At 37.2% G+C, this 21,340-nt stretch overlaps 1 protein-coding gene across 3 annotated transcripts in view; it reads left to right on the plus strand.

The window, feature by feature from the left end:
• The window catches only part of PCSK5 (proprotein convertase subtilisin/kexin type 5), a 261,474-nt gene that overhangs the window by 127,946 nt on the left and 112,188 nt on the right, over positions 1-21,340 (plus strand). For all 3 annotated transcript variants that reach the window (XM_021380737.1, XM_021380739.1, XM_021380738.1), the window contains 2 exons: positions 10,230-10,330; positions 20,391-20,494. In XM_021380737.1, coding sequence (XP_021236412.1) covers positions 10,230-10,330; positions 20,391-20,494 — 205 coding nt within the window. The remainder of the gene's footprint in view (positions 1-10,229; positions 10,331-20,390; positions 20,495-21,340) is intronic.

Raw genomic sequence — 21,340 nt, forward strand, 5'->3', positions numbered from 1 at the left:
AGGCCACCTGTCTCTTCTACTCCAGACTGGGGGATCTGAGTCTGACTCCCTTTTGGTTGGCTGAGGGCAACAGAGGCCATCACCAGTCCCTTTGGACCAGCACTTGCCTTTTGCATAGGACTCACTGACCCACGTTCAACTGCTGTTCTTATGGAACCCTCCTCCTCTTTGGCCTTCAGTAGTTCATTTGAATAGTTGCTACTGCCACCAAGATCTGCACCTGTGATGGCTTCAACAGAGCTGATGCTCCAGGCTTCTAGGCCATTGCAGCAACCCTCCTGCTAGTCACAGTGTAGCCCTCATGGCTCCACACCACCAGCAATGGCACCATCCATTTTCAGGGCTAGTTGATTCGGCAGGTGAGTTGTTACACACTCCTTAGCGGGTTCCGACTTCCATGGCCACCGTCCTGCTGTCTAGATCAACCAACACCTTTTCTGGGCTCTGATGAGCATTATCATTCAGCACCTTAACCTGGTATTCGGTTCATTCCACAGCATCAGTTCTGCTTACCAAAAGTAGCCCACTAAGCACTCCTCTTCCTTGGCCCAGCTCCACACCAGTGAGTTGAGCGTCTTACCCACTGAAAGCCTGAGAATAGGTTGAGATGCTTTCAGCTCCAACACCTCTAGAAATTCACTTTACTGAGGAGAAGGATTTGGGAGTGTCAGTTGATGAAAGACTCAGTGTAAGTTGTCAGTGTGTGCTTGCAGCCCAGAAGGCCACCCGTATCCTGGGTTGCATCAAGAGAAGCGTGACCAGCAAGTCGAGGGAGGTGATTCGGCCCCTGTACTCTGCTGTCATGAGACCCTGCCTGGAGTACTGCATCCAGTTCTGGGGCCCCCAACACAAGAAGGACATGGAGTTGTTGGAGTAGGTCCAGAGGAGGGCCTCAAAGAAGATCAGAGGGGTAGAGCAACTCTGCTATGAGGAGAGGCTGAGAGAGTTGGGGCTTTTCAGCCTGGAGAAGAGAAGGCTTCAGGGCGACCCTGTAGCATCCTTCTGGTACCTGAAGGAGGCCTACAGGAAAGCTGGGGAGGGAGTTTTTATAAGGACATGTAGCGACAGGATGAGGGGAAATGGTTTTAAACTGGAAGAGGGTAGATATAGATATTAGGAAGAAATTATTTACTGTGAGGATGGTGAAACACTGGAGCAGATAGCTTAGAGAGGTTGTGCATGCCCCCTCCCTGGAAACATTCAAGGCCAGGTTAGATGGGGCTTTGAGCAACCTGGTCAAGTGGGAGGTGTCCCTGCCTATAGCTGGGGGTTGGAACTAGATGATCTTAAAGGTCCCTTCCCATTCAAACCATTCAGTGATTCTGTGATTCTATGCCAGCTATCCTCTGGGAAACTGAAAACTTTGGAGAGAACCAGCTACTGGATGGTTCAATTAGTCTTTCGTCCCTATACCCAGACTGGACAACCGATGTGTACAGCAGGACTACTACAGATCTCCTCCGGACATTCCTCTGTCTTTGCTAGATGCACAGATACACTTGGAAACGTGCATCTGTGATTGCCACCTCAATTCCCTTGTCTTTATATAGTAAGTCTCACTGGGACCTATAAGCCCCATTGTCACATTACATGTCTATCACTGTGTGATACGCAAGTCACTTTCAGAACTGCTGCTTCTCTTTTTCAGTTACTGCATGTGGCACAGGTGAGAGGGTAGTTACGGTCTCTTTCTTACACCATTTGACACTGATGGTACTAGTTCTCCAGACTAGCCCTCATAATCACTTTCTGTGATATTTCTATAGATGCAGCATTCATCAGATACTGTTGGTGTTTTCACCAACCTTTGTGTCATTATAAGGACAAGAACCAAATCTTAGAAGGCCAGATAAGAAACAACTTAGAATATGTACTTTTAAGCATATGTATATATAAGTTCTTAAATGTGCTATATTTTGATACCTAGTAGTAATCTTGTGTTAAATCTATGTATTGTATTATCTCTTAAATTTAAGACATTTTAAAAATCGTTTTAATGTGTAGTATCACATTAAGTGTCTTGCAGAATCCTGACTATTCTACCTTCAGCCAAAGTGCTGATCAGAATAAAATGAGTGCAGCAACTGGGCAAGCTTTTTTTCCAGCAGCCTATGTCATTCCCCATTAAATATGTTACTATTGATTGAATTAATTTACAATTAGTTTAAATCCTGCATCAGTTGTTTTACACCAGATAAAACTTGGCAAGAATATGGAATTTTTAGGGCAATACTGCTCACCCTTTCAAAATATTGACACAGTGCTGGTTTTCCTTCAATCTTCTGGAACATCTCCAGAGTTCAAAGACTTAGTAAAATCAAACAATACAGTATAACATGTTGCTTTTCCAGCTCTTGTAAAACCCTTTGGTGCTTCCAAACTTCTGATTTAAACTTGATATTTGAAATAGCAATAAATAGGAAGATGATTTATCGTTCTTCTATGCACTGAAAACTTCATTTAGATTATTTTACTGAAAGGAGGATATTCAATGAAATATCCATTTACAATAAACTGCTATTAACTTTTAACTGAAATCCATCCATTCTTTAGATGCTTTTTCTAGTCACATCTTCCATTCTTTTGGGATCAATCCAGTTACATATACCAGTTTTTGACTATTACTACAAAACATATCATTGTGCAATTTGAAGGGTTAAAGCATAAGCTTGCTGAGCAGCCATAAGGATTAACCTAAGTCTGTTGATCCTTTGTTTACTGGAACTTAACTTGCACCCTGACCACTGTTATGCAAAGATATTTTGGTGTTTTGTGCCATAATATTTGCTGACCTCAAATGCTTGAATATTAGACTGCACATATTCCATCCAAGACTCTTTTCCCGATACTGTATTGTCTGTTGACTTCTGAAACACAGAAAAGTCCTGAGGACATTTTTTTGCTGGTGCTTGACATTCAAAGCCAGGCAGGCCCGTTTGCCCTCCTTACCATTTCAGTGGCAAAGCAGAGCTGCTTGGAGTATCCTGTAAACAATTTGTGTTGTGTGTAAACCTATAAGGATAATGACTGTGTGCTTCTGTTATGCTACAGCCAAGTGAGAAAAGACATAAAACTGTGGAGCAAACCCTTCAAACAAAGAGTACTGAGCAGTTTTTTAAACATGCACACTCATGGATACATGGGCACTGCTCTCACCTGTTTGTCTCTTGCTCCTTCTCACTGCATCATATCATACATTTTGTTTGGACTGTTGCTCTTTGTGTCAGAGATTATTTTAATACCTTTCTGCAAAATGCTTAGAGCTTGTTGAAGTGAAAAACAGTAATAGTAGAATAGAAGAAAAAAGGTTAATAGAAAGATCATTGTTAGATTTAATTCTCCAGAATAGAAGAAAAAAGTTTAATAGAAAGATCATTGTTAGATTTAATTCTCCAAACTCATTTATGCACATAAATTTAAATACAATGAACAAATTAGCCATTCAAAGCTCACCTTCATGCCATTACACAGAAAGAATAACAGTGTTTGATCAAGGAACATTGGGTTGGTTTGTGAGAATGAGACCCTTGTATCGAAAACAGAAGAAAAGTATAAACTACTGAAGTAAATCAGAAGACACTCAACATGGGATTTACTATCAAAATTTATATAACCCATTCTTATTTATTGTCATATAACTCAGAACAAATTCAGATATCATGACATTCTGCAAGGTTGTAGTGCAGAAATATGCATGGCTGCAATCCACTTTATAGTGTCAGATTCTGCAGTTCCTTTGTATTTTCCATGGAGTCCTCCAGCTTAAAATGTATATGTATATTTTTAAATATTTTTTTTCTTTCTAATAAATACAGAATTTATTATAAGGTGCATAAACGTTACCAAATGTTAGGCACTCAGTGTGATGTCTAGAAGGAGATACATTTAAATTCTTATAAAAAATTTTAATTTTACTATCCATTAATAGAAGCACTCCCACTTTTATAACTACCTAGAGATGCTTTTTTTCCTCTTGTCATTACTTCGTATTCTTGTAATTACTTGTTACAAATATGGGATATAACATAATTTTAGGAGGTTTCTATCAGATTTGTACTGTCACAGCTTAGTAAACAATGGCATAATTTCATTAACAACACTCTGATTTCCAGAAGGAGTTTTTTTTCCTGACTTTTGAACTAAAGTAAATGGCAGCACATTCTGGTCTGAAATAATTTGAGCTAATAGATACTGTCAAACACACAGTGATGTTAGCATCTTTTATGAGTTCCTTGTTGCGCAGGAAAGACAATCAAAATGTGCTTGACTTCACGGTGCACAAAATTTATGTTGCAGTATATGTTAGCCCATTAAGGACAGAGTTTCCAACCTTTGGATGCATTAACATTCCTGTAGCATACAAATATATCACAGACGCAGGTTGATGTATGTATTTTAGAGACTCTTAGATAAAAGAACTAGAATTGATTTTCGGTGTTTTCAAAAGCAGCAGCAAAGTACAGGCATAGCTACAGGTGTAGAAATTCACACTCTTGGACAAAGGCAAATGAGCGTTAGGTAAAGTCCCTGAAAATCTACTTATTTATAGCAATTATTCCTAATAAGAGAGTCAGTGGAGAACTAGTGATAGTGATATACAGTTGTAAAAGTATTTTTTCTGTTATTTTTGTCTCTGCTATTTTGAATGCTGTAGGACAACACTGGGAATATAGCTTCTCAGCTCTGGACCATATAACTAGTTTGTCTAGTTCTATTTAATTATGATTATCTATACGGGCCTTTCATTTACCAGACATGTTGCACAAATGAATCACATTTCCTAGTTTGTTTTTTTTCTAAATGACTTCTTTAAGCGCTGGTAAATATGTGAGTGTCTCTAACTGTTGTGGTTTAACCCAGCAGGCAGCTTAGCACCACACAGTCCTTTTCTCACTCTTCCCCCTTCCCAGTGGGATGAAAGAGAGAACCAAAAAAACCACAAAGTAGTACTCATTAGTTGAAATAAAAACTATTTACTAAGATAGAGAAAAGGAAGAGGAAAAAAGGGTAATATTTATGATAATTGTATATATATTTATAACAAGCGATGCACAACCAATTGCTCACTATCCACCAGTCAATGCCCAACCAGTTCCCAAGCAGTGACAAGCTGCACGATGAACTCCCCCCTTTTTTTGAACTTTCATTCCACATGATGACACATTATATGGAATATCCCTTTGGCCAGCTGGGGTCAGCTGCTCTGACTCTGTCCTCTCCCAGCTCCTTGTGCCTTTCCAGCCCCATTGCTGGCCAGATAATAGGAGAAGCTGGGAAAACTAAAACATCCTTCACTCTATGCAGCACTGCTCAACAACACGTAAAAGGTCAGTGTGTTATCAACATTGTTTTTCTCCTAAAGCCAAAACATAGCATCATATCAGACACTATGATGAAAAACAACTCTGTCCCAGCTGAATCTAAAACACAGACATAATTTACAAACCTATTACATGACTTACCTTCTGAAATTAACTTCTCTACTTCTGTTTTTCCTCCTTTGCTTTCTAAAAAATACCATGTCATCTCTTGAGTTTCTGTCTCTCTGAAGGCATGTTTCTGCCTTGATTACCTGCTTTTGCCTTAAGCAGAGCTTGAAACAAAAAACAAACAAAAAACTGTCATTCCTTAGAAATAAAAAGCTGCTCTTTTTCAGAAACTCTTTCAGAGTATCAAGACACCATCTACTTTGAGTAGGTACAGGTATACAAAGGGAACTGAAGATTTTTGTTAAACACTTGACGCTTCTAGGGACACAGGTTCATAGAAACCAACACATCATGAAGAATTATAGCAGAAGGTAGAAATCAGTTCAGTGAATTCAGACAGCTCATGTCATGAAATTTGAAACAAGAAATAAAGAGACTTAGCAAGAATGAGCATTTTCTTTACTGAGGAACATCCCATTTTTGACTTTAGGCATTAACCTCTCAGCTGGTGAAACTATGGGAAGATTGATGTTGGAGTCTTAATGACTGTACAGAAATGGCATCTCCTTATCTCTTCAGGACAAGTTACTTATATAAAACTATTACTGTGTGCCTAGAGTATGTTCTTTAATTAATCTGTGCCTTTTCCGAAAGCTGTTGGACTTGCATATATGGCAGCTAACACTACTGTATTAACTTGCGATTGTTAGAATTTTTGTCTGCCTTTCACTAGGTTCTTCCCTCGATTGTTAATTTTGTGTTCATTTAACTAGGCCAGTACCAGAATCATTGTCTTCCATCAAATTCATTGTCTTCCATAAAATCTAGTTGTTTAAGAAGAACTAGAAGTAGATATACCTTAAATATATATATATATAAATGTATATATATATGAATATATTTATAAATATGTATTATAAATATCTTAAATAGTTTCACCAGCATTTTCATAAGTCAGCAGTTGTTATGATGATTGTTGAAGCATATAAATGTTGTACTGAATGACAGATTCAAAAATTCCTGTTTCTCTCCATCCTATTGAAGAGAATGACAGATAGTATACGCTAATGGAAGCTTCATGGTGCTGCCAAACACCATATCCTTTTATTGTGATTAATGATTTTGCCCTCATGTGGTTTAGGAATTTGGAGTACTGTTCTTGAAGGTTTCTAACTTGCTGGTGGTCCCGTACTCTTTTTCTCAAGGTAGACACAATACTTCTCTGACAGTGAACCCATAGTGCTGAAAAATATGCCTTAGATCTTGGAGGTAAATTTACACCTAAACATCTCAGCTCCTGTCAGTAACTTCCCTTTGAAATAGCTCAAATGGGATTTCCACTTAGGGAGCTTTCTTTACACATTTTCTGCTGAAATATTTACTCAGTGAAAGAAAGAAATAAGGGGTTGTAGTTCAAGCTGCTGCCACAACATCTGCTTGTAGCTTGAGAGACAACACTGCTGAATAAAGAGGTGTCATGGTTTTATTATACTTGATATCTGTAGCTACTGGACGGTAAAAAGCTCTGGAAGCGTGTTATTTCAGAGGATGACAAACAAAGACAGCACAATGCAATTTCTTTATCACTGTATTGAGAGGCTGTCTCTTAAGGCAAAGTAGTGGTGATGGTTCCCTGCCTGAGCTCCTGTGGACTTTGTAATCCTTATCCTGAGGAACAAGCCTACTGCATGAATTTTTGCAGGGGAAAAGGTACCTGGCTCTTGAAACAGAGAATGCAGAAGAGTCAATAATGTGCTAGTCAGTTTTTTTCTGCCCCTCTTCCCGGCCTCCCTTACACTCCTTGCCACTACACTGACAGCTGTTCTTCTGAAAAGCATACATAAAGCTTGTAAGTCACCCTGTAGTCCTTAGTCATGTTAATCTCACCTGCAAAATCACTACTTCTATATGCACTTATAGGTGGTGTGGTGTTAGGTCTGTTCCTGCTGCAGATTCTTTCCTTAATACTGTCAGGACATTTATGGAATCTGTGTTTATACAGGTTTTCCAGTGCTATTGATTTTCACTGTATATATTAATGTGCAGTTCATGGGAGGGGAGGTAAGAGACAAAGAAAGAACAAAGAATAAGAACATTGTATGCATAGGGTTCAGCTTTTAGCTGATAGTAGATAGAAGAAATTATTTCAAAAGAGTGTGTGCTTTTATGAAAGATATTAATAGGACAAAAAAGATTCCTTCTCAACTTTGTTATTCTTGAATCTGACCTTTGATAAGTTCACTGATTAAAGGATATGACATTATAAATGATTTAATCTGTCTTTTTCAATTTATAGAATCTTCCATTTTGTTTCACCTGCTCACTGCTTGATTTCTGCAATGACTCAGGTTCTGCTAGCTTCTTCTCTACTATAAGTCTTTTGTGTCTGCTTGTGTATTTTTACCCATGAAAACTTTTAGTAGCCTTATATATTCTATGTAGTACATATAATACTGAATATTGCTAACGTAAAGGTGTGAAACCTATACCTCATACATGTAATTGTTTTACTCTACCGAGATGCAGAGTGGCTGTTCTTTGAGGTCATATTTTACCAGTATCAAAGCTAGACAGACATTCTTACATGCTCTGTACTACTTCGTGATATTTTCATTCTCTGATCCTTTCCTTCACTTGTCCTTGTGCATATCCACTTTGGAAATGAAGTACAATGCTAGTGAATTAAATGAAACAGAGACACAAGAATTCTCTGTACTTAGGTGAGAAGCTCTGTTACCGCTTTGGCTCTCAGGCAGATGCTTTATTAGTGACTGAATCTAAAGGATCAACTGAAGTACTGAGAATTCAGTTTTGGCCTCACAGGTCACTGGCTTTTCCACCTTCTTGAAAGTTTCTGTCCTGTGGACTGCTGTCTACTAGCAACTGCTTTCAACTCTCTATGCATTCTCCTTGAGCTTCTGTTAGGTATTAGTGATTTCATCTCTCTACTGCCTTACTCTTTCTACAACCTATTTCTTCAGAAAAAAAAAAAGACTCTAGATCAGAGTCACTTCAGACTAATATTGCCTGAAGGAAGGAGATTTAGAATAAGCACATCTTTGTGCGTGACTTATTGTCTTACAGAAAATATCTGAAGAAAATTTATTATGAGATGGGAACATTACAACACTAAGTAGACAACTGTCTCTTTAGCTGGTATTTCATGTGATACTTTATATCATGGGTCTTCAATCTTTTGGCTTGCTTGGGCCACATGGAGTGAAGAGAAATTGTCTTGGGCCTCAAATGAAATGTATAATATACTTAATGTACATAAGTAACATGACATTTTAGTTTTTAATCTCTTTTTTAACATAAAAAATAGCAGTAAAAACATAAAACTAGTGGGGCATTTGACCTTGTTTTTGTGAAACTAATGCATCAGTCTGATTCAATGGCAGTGATTGCAGTTCTTTGTGAGCTCTCAGGGTGTTCTTTGGAGATTTTTGGAGAAATTTTACTCTTTCTGTGCTTCATCCTTGAAAACAGTTGTTCACAAATGTGCGTACTGCCAAAAAGCAATGATGTGAATAAAGCGTGATTGTGAAGCAGGAGATATTTTTCTCTGGTAAGAGAAGGCTTATAAAAGTCCAATAGAGAGACATGATTGGATTTTTCTTTGGGTTGAATATCTCATTGCAGCTCTATACATTCCATTTGAAAATTTGCAGGTAATGTACTTACGTTGACTGAAAATTGAGTTGCAAATAAACCAAAAAAATGATGATTTTTTTGGCAGTCTTGAAACCTATTCGCAAATTCCTTTATCACAGTGGAAAGCATGGCTGTGTATTTTTTGCTGTTCACAGGGCTGTGTTTAGCTAATGTGTCAAAATGCATGCAATTATTTGCCATCACTTGAGTTAGCACTGCACTGTGCCCTCCCCATGCCCTGTTTGCAGCCCAGGCATTGATGATCATGCACCAGTGTTTGTTGGTTGTGAGCAGCTGGTATGTGCCTGGGGTCAGGTGGGGCCACTCAGTGGGGCAGAGCTGCAACCATGATGGCACAGGGCAGGGGGCGGCCACAGGACAAACTGTGCCAGGCCACATGCGGACTGTGGGCTGCAGGTTGTACACACATGCTTTACACAGTTTTATACATCCACTTTGATTATGTGTAAAGGTATGTAGCAGCACATAGTCCAGCAGCATACAACAATTTCAAGCTGCAAATAACTAAGTAGCAGTTGGTTTCTAGGCCAAAATTAAGACAACGGGATTTTCAGATCAATTCCTGCTTAATTTCATGTAAATTATTGCATAAACAATAAAAAAGATCCATTCATTAAACAAAGAAGTTTGCATGAGCAGAAACATATACTATCATACACTTCAAGAGTGACAGCAAGCAACCCTGTTAACATCTTTGTACCTTAGTTTTATAGTATCTAAAATGCACCTGACCACTTCATGATGGCGACATTGTGAACTTTAGTTCATTTCTGTTTGTAAAGCATTTTGAGGTTCTTGGATGATGCAAAGTGCAAATAGAAGGGCAGAGTTCTAACTGTGCTGTTATAAAACCCCATGCATTTTTCTAATTTACTGGTCTTTTTGTTGATCTTGCTGTGAAAAAAAACAGATACTAACTTACATTTTCAGTGCAATACAGTCTTCAAGTTCACAAAGGATCAGAATAGAATGTGGATGTGTCATATCATGTATTCAGACAACTTTTTTCTTCCCTTGCAATAAAAGAAGTAAATACTCTCCACACGTGCAGGTCATTTGAGCAAATGAAACCTGTTCTGATTTCTGAAGCTGTGTTCTAAATTTCACACATTCAATTTCTTCCAGATCACCACAGACCTGAGGCAGCGTTGCACAGACAGCCATACTGGAACCTCAGCCTCTGCACCAATGGCTGCAGGCATCATTGCACTGGCACTGGAAGCAAAGTAAGATCTGAGTTATACTCTGAATTTTTTTTTAAAAAAAAAACATGCAGATCAATCTCTTTCACTCATCCGGCACCTTTATTCAGGGAGTTCAAAGTGCTTTAGAAACTCCAACATGATAATTCACAGTACTGTTCCAACAGTGGGGAAGATCTGCATAGCAGTTTCATGTACAGGAAAGCTAGCACCATGGAAATGATGGCAGACTACACAAGGTGTTGAAATGGTGTTGAGCACAGGTAACTTCCACTAAGTGACTTATGGTATCACAGTGCTTTACAGTTCCCTCGTAGTGCTGCCCAGATCCACTGTGCTCTGCAGGCCTTCTGCACTCATCAGGCTCCTCTTTGCAGTGTCTGTTCTTGAATGTCAAGAAGAGCATCAAGAAAGTGTTAAACTACCGTGTATAGAAAATAGTATTGTAGGAAAAATAAAAATTCTCAAGTTCTGTGTGATGAAAAAAGAAGCCTGTCTTTTCTGATGAAATTCTATATCTGGACCATGGATAGTGTAGTTCCACAGTCCTTCTACATTTAGCTTAGAAAATTTTCAATTCTTTAGATCTTTTCTCAACTGCAGGCATTTGTTCCTTGTCTTTTATATGTATCTTTATTCTGCTTTATGAAAAATCAGAGACTGGAGATTTATCAGACAGAACTCTGTTTCAAAACATCTTGCATTAGTTTGCACTCTGTTGTATAATATTTGCAGGAATAAGTTGTAATGTTCCACCTCAAATCTTGTTTGAAATCAAATGGTTCTAAGTGCTGGGAGATTGATTCTATTAGATTCTGAAGAAAACCAGCTTCTTTTAGGGGCAGTCCCTTTGAATGCATTAAAAGGTATGCTCACAGTAGTCATTTCAAGTTGCGTATAACACATAGCAGCAGGGTTATGTTTCCACTTTTAAGGTTGCTGTTTTGAAGATACCTTGAGCGAATACTCAACACAGAATACATTTGTGCTATTGAGTTGTAGTCATGAAAATTAGAGTTTTTAATTGAAAACCTGATAATAATCTTAAGTTGTGCAGAACTAATATTATAATTACATTTTCTTAATTCAGTCATTAGAAAGAAAGCTATTTTGAAAAGTTAATATAATGTTACTATTTTGGAAAAAGAACATTCTTTTCAATCTCTTCTTAATCTGAGTTTTAAAATCCTTAAATTTTCTTCTAAACAATCTGCACATGCAGATAAAGTTGCACGTACAAAAACTTCATTCTGATCAAAGTTATTATTAATTACTTCTTAACAAATGAGCATACCACATAATTCACAATTTGCATTTTTTATAATATTTTTGAGTTCATTTCTGACAAATCATTGTAATCAAAGGTCACAGGGAATTAAATCACATAATAGCTACAAGTGAGGTATTGTTTATTGTGGTGTCCTATCACAAACTATGCATTTTATTTTTCTGTGTACTTTGGTGATAATATGTCCAAGGGAAATCCATGCTAGTGCCTTCAGACTAATGTGTTTTAACCCAAATTAATAATTTCTGTGACAGCAGATATGTTAGGAAGAAAGGCAAGAGTGTACAATAACTTTATGTGCGGTGAAAACAGAATGTGCCAGTCACTTTTTTTGTATTTGTATTAATCTGTTACATAGTGCTAATGAGGTCTGGGAAGAAAATATACTGATTTTCTACCCTTTTAGATTCTGTCTAGTTTCAGTGTATGGAGGCTTCTCATTTATTTCCAAATCTTAGCCTGTGTATTTAACTTGATGCAAAGGATTTATACTAATAATAGTATAAATGTAATTTCCTCATTTCTGTTCCATTCACTAACTTTTCACTCTTAAGAGTACTTAAAGCAAAAATGGAGCCAAGGGAGGGAAACAGAGGAGGAGAACTTTTTCCAGCATTCCCTTGCTGTTTTCTCCCATAAAATAATCTGAATCCATGTTTAGGTTAGGGGAACATTTAGTCTTGTGAAGTTATAGAATGTGAAGTAAGACCTTTAATACTGCAAGAAGATCACATCGTAACATATTCAATTTTAATGTATTAGATGTGTGTATATGAAATCCACTCTGATGATTTTAAATAGTTTCTGAATCACAGAATGCCTTGGGTTGAAAGGGACCTTAAAGATCACCCAGTTCCAACCACTTGCCATGGGCAGGGCTGCCACCCACCAGCGCAGGCTGCCCAGGACCCCTATCCAACCTGGCCTTGAATGCCTCCAGGGATGGGGGATCCACAGCTTCTCTGGGCAGCCTGTGCCAGTGCCTCACTGCCCTCTGAGTAAAGAGCTTCCACTTAGCATCTGACTTAAATCTCCCCTTATTTAGTTTAAAGCCATCCCCCCTTCTCCTATCACTATCATACCATATAAAAAGTTGGTCTCCCTCCTGTTTATAAGCTTGTTCAGCAAGTAGCAATTAATGTCAGTGGGCACAATTTTTTCCACCTGGAGGAATTCAATTGCTCCACACACACTTCCATGTCAGACACCATTCTGTCAGACTACCCCTCTGCTGCCATCTGTCACACAGCAGCATGTAATGGAATATTGGCAGGAAGGTTCAGCCACTACATGTGATATTGTGTCTTACCAGAAAGACGTATTGGGACTAGTCTGCATTCAGACAAAGTTTGTTTTTGCATAGGTTCTTCCTTAAATTCCATATTACTGCCTGTGTTAAAATCAGAAATATTTATGTGAGATATATAAAAAAGATTAGTTGGAAAGGGGTTTTCCAAGGTTAATTATATTCTTCGTACAGCAAACTGCACAAAACTGGAGCACTTAGTTCGGAACACTTCTCAAATCTGTCTGTAATAATGTATAGTTTTATTCCATTTTGTGCTGGAAAACACCACAGAATATACCGTGGAAGGGTTTGAAGCCTAAAAAGTTGTTTTCTCCCAGAAGCCAAGTTCTGTTCTTGAGAGACGTCAGGAGTCAACTGCAGCACTAGTCTGGCCTTTATATGAGGTAGAACAGCCAAGTTGCTTCAGCTCACACGCAAAGGTACATTAAAACAATGGAAAATGAGCAAGGCAGATTTCTGCTCCAAGCTGCCACTTCTTTCTTTGATAAGCTCCATATGGTAAGTAAGATTGGCAAATAGCTCTTACCTGCTTACTGGTTTGAATGATCCACTTAGGTGGTTTTCCAACTGGAATCTGGTCCTGAGATCCTCACAACAAAGAGTTTTGTGAGGGCTGCCCATTGACTACCCCAATTTAAACTAATGTGAACACATCTTTCTTATGAGTTGTATCTTCAGTCCAGTATTTGAATATCAAGTGGAACCTAAGAAGGGTAACTGAGTTTGAGAGTATTTGTTTGGAATTCTCATGGGAAATGCAATAATTGTCGCAAAAAGAAAGCTATATTTTAGTCTTCAGATTCAATGATCTTCTCGAAGTGTTCTATGGTTTTCTTACAGCACTGTTATCTGATCAGTTCCCAGTGCATCTAGTATCTTATTCAGGTTCTATGAATAAACGCTTGGTTTTATATTACATTTCATAGTCAGTATGTAATGCTGAATTTTGCTAGTTGTAAATGAGCAATTAGCGGGGGAAATGTAATGCTCAAGTAGTCAACAGCGGTAGCAATCTTATTCCTAAAAATAAACTATTTGTGTTGCATAGTACCCTCTACTGTTGATATCAGAAATACACCTTCTCACTGATTAAAGGTTTGAATTTGATATTTGGGTGAATCAGCCAGGAGAGACAGTATGATGCACTGATTCCAGTAGGCATTCTGCCATGTTCCTATGGAAAAGCCAAATAATAATAATAAAAATCTTATGCTGCTTCAGCACTGCCAAAAAAATACATTATACATCCTCAAGTAAACTGCACGTGCCACTGTCTAGAAGCCAACACATGATTTCCAGTCCACGATACATAAACCTCAGTTACATGAGTAAGAAATAGCACCTGAAATTGAAGAATTACTCTATTATATTTCCACATTTTCTCAGTGGTTTAAATCTGGAGAGATTCTGTACCTTCTCCCATGATTCTCTTCACATGCACTGTGTACTTCATTCATCTTTTGTTATACAAACCCAAGACTACAACAAGTTAATGTTGGGAAAAGGTAAAGAATTTCAGTGAATTCTGATATCACTAAACCATTCAGAATATAGACAATGCACTGCTTTCTTCTAAAACTTGGGTAAAACTGAGTATAATCACTGACATGGAGAGAAAATTGAGCTCACATTGCAGGAGATTAGCAGTGTCAGAGAAAGAGACTTTGGATTTCTGAAAACTGATCAGATGCTTGCAGTACTTCCCATATTGATTGATTTTATTTCAAACTCCATCAACAGAAGAAAAAAAGCAGTGCACTGTCTGGTGAGGGGCAATTCTGAATAGAGAGAACTTGTTTCTGTGCCACCAAAGTTACTAGGATTTTATCTTTTCATAAATCAAGGCAGAGAGTATAAGTGATTCAGACAGTTGAGGCTAACTGTGGAAGTACTGTTGAGTGACCTCTCTATGCAGGATACCCATGTAAGAGAAGGAGACGTTATCATATAAGTGCAGGAGCCTTAGCTCCACTGATTGACTGACTGTTATAAAAGGGGATGTTCAAGTGTCTAAGTAAGAAATCCTTTTGTGAATCTTCATTTTTTCAAGTCAGCTTAACACAATGCTCTTAATGGTGAAGTATTTGAAAAATGTAAATACAAATAAATGCTGAGGTCAGAATTTGTATATGCTTCTCTTGAGCTTTAACTACATGTGTCACTTTTGGAATTTTAGTTATTACATTGAGATTGAATTGGAAGTATTTCTGCTAGATCAGGTTGCCTGGTGTTTCACATTTTAAGGTCTTGTTTTCAGTTATGTATAATTTTGCCAAAGAATAATAATTTGGTCTGAAATTTTCCATGAAACTTGCTTTAAAATGATTTTAAGAAAATTCCATCCAGATATTTCTTAAACTGAATCTAGATTTAAAAGCAAAATGTTATAATCATTTTTAACCTTTCATTGAGTTTTACTGTGTCTGAGCTTTGCAGCAACAGCTAGAAATAGAAAAAGTGGTTAGCCATTATTCTGGTGCCAAGGCAATGCCTTTAGCTTTTATAAGTTTTTGAAAAATCTCAGTTGGCATGTGCTCTATTGAGAGTTTTAAGAGTTTGGCAGCTCTGTTCCCTGAAGTTTCTTGGTTTACTAAGTGCTCCCCAGCTTCAGCTTTTAGAGGCTACTTAAGGCTGTCTCTGAAGTAGTTCTCTGGGATGCCATTGCACATCCAGACACTGACTCTGAGAGCAGGGATCCCTTCTGTTTTTCTCTGCCCATGTCCTTACAGCAAAAGCAAGATGTGGAAGATGCGAGAAAAGCAGATTTGCAGAACTGCAGTTTCCTGGCTGCCTTAAGAGATTTGGTCCTAGAAAGGCATTTCCCCAAATTTCAGCAATTGTACATTGCTTTATACAGAGACCTAATTAATATGATGTTAGTGCAACCAGTAATTGACCTTAAACATAGTATTTTCAGTTGCCATTACTTTTTTTTATGACAATCTCATCTTTAGTCAGGCTTGAGTTTGTTCTAGCTCTCTTTCAAAGGGATTTCATTGGGTGAAATTAAATGATAAGGATCTGATATGGATATTTCTGATGTTTCTGGGACCCAGAAAACTACTGTAAGCAGAGAACTGACAATTAACTCTGCAGCAACCAAATAAAGGAACATTTTGTTTGATCTACTAGTTCAATGAGCAGTGGTTTACCAGGTCAGATAAAGAAGAAATCAGTAGAGTAGAAAAAAATTTACATTTACAGATGCATACTGACTAGCAAGCAGAAGATATTCTTTGCTTTTCTAGGAAGGAGTTGATGGAATTATCTGCAGAGTACATGATAATTAGCACCCATAAGAGTGTCATACATGTCCAAAGTGCATGTTTTGTCTGCCCATATATATGCATGACTCAATTGTTAAACACTGAGCTCCACTTTTCAATCTCCTGATTTTCAGGAATTAAATGGTTATGGTGTACACCATTTCGACACCTAAGCACAGGGTAAATGTCACATTTAGAAGCTTTCATTTCCCACCTATGTTAAAATTCTGCGCTGCAAGAGATGTCTTCACACTGATTCTTTGTGTCACCTGGAAAAGAGAAATGACTCCCATTACCATACGTAATATTCCTGTCCATTGGGCTATAAGTAGGAATCATTAGGACAGATAATAGGGTTGTAGACATCATAGACAGTTTGGCTGATTTGTAAGTAGCGGGAATGTGTGAATAATCCAAGCAACTATTTATTGTATTTTGTTTATAGATTTATCATAATGCCTGAAAGGCTGACATTATGCAAATATCCATGATAAAAATGATCTCCTACAGCTCTACAAGATGTCTAGGACACAGAGACTCCTTTTTAGATATTTTATAGCAGTAATTATCTGTGTCTGTTCTGTCAGAGCCAAGATTTCCATAGAAGATTGCTTGATACACATAAAATGAAATATGATCTTAATCCACCCTGTGATACTGTGTTTTTTTCCTTGATTCTTTGGGAGAAAAAAAGGTATTCTTCCAGCAATTCACATAAGCCTCTTCTGTTTTGGCAAGAAATACCTTTTTGGATAGGCCACCATTGTCAAATTGAAATTGCTGTTTATTAAAATAGTGCAGCAGTCACTATTCATCTTGGTAACCATAACATTTTTCTAAAAAGGCAAACTGCACCCTATGTGTATTATCATTATTTTGAGCTGTGTTTTTACTAATAGTCCCTCTTGCACCAATTATTTATTCTGAACTGTTATTTTTGGCACTGTGCCATTATGCAAAAGAATAGAGCCTGAATATTTTATTTTTTTCAAGATTAGTCCAATTGTCACTACGGAGACTACTTGTGGAATGAAGAAATCAGATTTATCCAAAAATGATGACCTACTATTTCTAAGCAGCCTGAATAATGATATTTGTTCCTGTTTAAAGATACAGTTAAATCTCAAATGAATATTACTGTAATATAATTTAATATACTTATTCTGTTTCATCTTTATCTCATTAACCTTGTTTCATAAACATTTTGAGAAGCCTGAAAGAAGAGGGCTGTACCTTAGAGTATAAATAGTTGATTAAGTTCACAACATTCATTATTTTTTGGCTGCTGGACAAGCACTTTGTATGTAATTATTCTCACTTCTGCTTATTCTGGTTTGATTTTGAGTATTGTCTGGTATGTGCAATCCCAAGGCAATTTCAGGTGAGACATGAAATTTTTTTTTCTGGATGGAAATTGCTTGTTTTTGGAAATCAATCCATTATCAAGCAGAGTAAGTACTGTTCTTCTTCATGTATTTGTTCATTTCAAGATGTTTAGTCTTTAATTCTTGTGAGATAAGTCAAGTGGTAAATCAGTTAACATTAGTGACATCTTGTCTGGATCTGGGGCCCACGTGGCTAGCAAGCAACTGTTTACTCACTTATCTTCAAATTTTGACGTGTTCTACAATATTTAACCAATTTTGTGGTTTTTCCAGCTGCTTTAAAATTGGCTGCTAGACTCTCTTGTCTAAAAAAAAAAAGAAAAAAGTCCTTCTTTCTCCAAATGAACTGCTATTTTGACATCATTCCAATTTCTTTCTTCCTTTTTCTTTTGGTTGAAGTTTCTGAAAAATAAATATATATGGGCAAACATTTGCAGACCTATTTTGTTTCAAATGAGGTGTCTATTACAATAGAAAGAAAACTTCAAACTGGTAATAACTCAATTTTTAGTATTATGAAGGTCCTATAGTAAGCTACAGAAATTGATTTGAATATTGTTCTCATGCTGTTGCATATCTTTGATATAAATATGCCCAATCTGTCATTCATTGAGAAGAAAACATAAAATCTTAAAACTGCTACAGTAAGCATACATATGAGGAAACTGTATAAAAGACAGACTAATTTAGCTGTATACCTAACTGTGTCCTGGAAATTGCAACTTTGGTGAAAGAAGTTTTCTGCCACAAACTGTTACATTAATTTATATATTTAGATAAAGATGGTAGATATAACATTTAGTGGCTCAGTTTTTGAGATATGCCATTATTTTTGTTCTTAAAAGCAAACCTTAATTTTGAGACTAAGTCTCATTTTCTGATTCAGCATCAAGTCCAATTTATGGGAGGCCAGCATCCTCAAGGGAAGGCCTCAGATCCTTTGTCTGAAGATAGACAGAGGCCGCTAGTGCCACCATTCCTCTTAAATAATCAGTTGAGTGTGCCCTATCTTGAATATCTCATTTTAAAGATGAGAGAAATCTTTTAGTGCCTAATTTTTCACCAGTAGCATGGACAGTTTGCTTTATGGAATAGCAGATTGTTTAGATTCCAGATTGTAAACAATGCAGGTCATGGGATTCCTGGAGGTCTTCCTGAAGGCCTGAAATATGTTTTTCTAAGACTTTACACAGGCTCCCAGTGAAATTCCTGAGCTAGTATAAAATGTTATAGACTTTTTTTCTTGAAGCATGTTACGTGACTGTCCAAGCATACCCTATCTTACAAACCCTGAATGCTTATTACATTCCCTGACAATTTTTTTTTTTTTTTGCATTCATTTTTACCAGTTCAGCTGAATAAACAACTATGGCCATTCTAGTCCAACTGTCTAGTGTGAGAAATTCCACTTTAAGAAAAAAACTACTTTTATGAGCACAGTAATGTTTTAATAAATGCTTAAGGCCAGAAGGCATTAGCTTCATGGGAATACCCTTGTATCTTGTAGAAAAACAACAAAACAAAAAACAACATTGAGGAAAAATGGAATTGCGATGAATTGGCACATTTTGGAAGAAACTACCAAAATATCTCTCTACAAACAATAAGAGATTCACTTAAAATCATCTTCCTTCTTCAGATTATTTAAAATTATTTTGTTCCTGTTTTTGTTCCTTATTTCAGAATAAGTCACTTGTTTGCCAGCCCAAGGGAAATCTTGGTCTGAGAAATACATAAGGTGTGTTAAGGAACTAAGGTTTCCCAGGTTTTCAGTGATTGCCTAGTACTTGGCATTTTAGACAACCAATGCTGGGTCTCACTACTATCACTGAGGTTTATCTTCATCATTAAACCTGAAAGGAGTGTTGCCATTTAATGCAGTAATGGTAAATAATGATACTCTGCCGACCCTTGTGATATTTGTCTGATGTTTTTCTCTTCATTATTTAGTGACTCAGTTTGTCCTTTCCTCTACTGAACTGCATTTTTGAATGGTGTACTCTTCTTATTATTATGGATGATAGAAAAACTGAGAAATTAGAAGAAAAAAACTAAAAATACCCCTATGATAGTTGTGCTCCTTTACATGATCACCTAAGAAAACAAATCTCTTTGAGATGGATCTAGACAAACAACACTGCCTATAGACCTCTTCCATTCCTACAAAATAGATGAATATTAATTTCATAGTGAGGATGCAGGCAACATCTTTCACTGTTGCAGAAGACAGATTATTAGAAATCTGTTAAAGGAATATCCCTCTGTGTAATTAAAGAGAGACTGTGCTGTTTGTTTGGTCTTTGAAGAATACTCCTGGAGCCTCTCTGAATTCCAAGATCAGGGATAACAAACTAATGAAAAACAACAGAACACCTAAAATAGCTTCAGTAGGAGCTGCAAGTCTAAAGGGATTGCCAGCTTTAGTACACAGTTATTAAGATTTAGTAAAGCTTTTCAGTGAGCCAACATTTTGCTTTCTTTTTTCCTTTACTCTGATCAGAGTAGAAAACAACATACAGTTGTTGGTGGCCATACAAATTAGGTCTGGGTGAAAGGTACTCCTTCATCTCCCCTTACTTAGCAAACACTGAAATTTATACAATGGCATGTCTTCATAGTCTGCTTAATGCAAATCTCCAAGCTGTGTAAATGATTTCATGAAGTAATTCTGTAAGATTAGGACATGTTGTTTTGAGGTGAGCAAAGGAGAGAAGGGAATAGACATGAGAGTTGTGTTGTTTTTAACTTGAATATTTTTTAGCTTACATAACCTTGTATCTCTCCATTCTAATAAAATATATCTAATCTGTGACTTCACGTTTCTCCTTTTTTCTAGTCCATTTCTGACATGGAGAGACATACAGCACATTATTGTCAGGACTTCTCGTGCTGGACATCTGAATGCTAATGACTGGAAAACCAATGCGGCTGGTTATAAGGGTGAGAGCTTCCTTTCTTCTTTGCATCAGAGACATCGTCTTATTTTCACATTTATGAAGAAGAAACAGTTTCAAGTAATTTGTTTGGCCCTGTGCATAGTTTGGAGACTTTTCAGGCTCATACTTAAGGGCCCTGTCTTCTATAAAGAAAAGCTCTTAGAATTACTAAAATCAAAAGTGGCAGATACAAAATGCATTGTCCAGATCCTATTAGTCCCTTATGGCCCTATTTGGCACATTCTGAACAGAAAATTTAGTAAATATGGTGCTTTCAAATCTTCCTCATATAGCCAGTACTCTGATAAAATACCTGGAGTTGAAGCTATAGCAGTTATTGAATGCTGACCATGCTCTCATTCAGGATTGCTGACAATTTTGATTTAAAATTGCAGAACAATATTTTTATGCTTCTTGTATATATGGTTCATCCAACTTTATTTATATTTAAAATTTCTACATGATTTAGGATAAAATAAAACATGAAGCTATTAGTACGTTTAATGGGAAAGAAATCGTAGTCTTCAATCGTAGAATCATAGAATGATTTGAGCTAGAAGGCATCTTATAGTGCCAGTCATCTAGTTCTAACCTTCCAATAGATGAGTTTGCCCAAGGTCCTATCCAGCCTGACCTTGAACATTTCAGAGATGACACATCCACAACTTCTCTGGGCATCTAACAACCCTCATAGTGAAGAATTTCTTCTTTAAATTGAATCCAGCTCTTGCACCCTCTTTTCACAGGAGAGCTGCTCCAGCCCTCTGATCATCTTTATGCCCCTTCTCTGGACCTTGTGTTCCAGGTCCACATCCTTCTTATACTGGGGATTCCAGAGATGATCACAGCA

The sequence above is a fragment of the Numida meleagris genome, chromosome Z (genome assembly GCF_002078875.1).
Source record: "Numida meleagris isolate 19003 breed g44 Domestic line chromosome Z, NumMel1.0, whole genome shotgun sequence".
NCBI classification, from domain to species: domain Eukaryota; kingdom Metazoa; phylum Chordata; class Aves; order Galliformes; family Numididae; genus Numida; species Numida meleagris.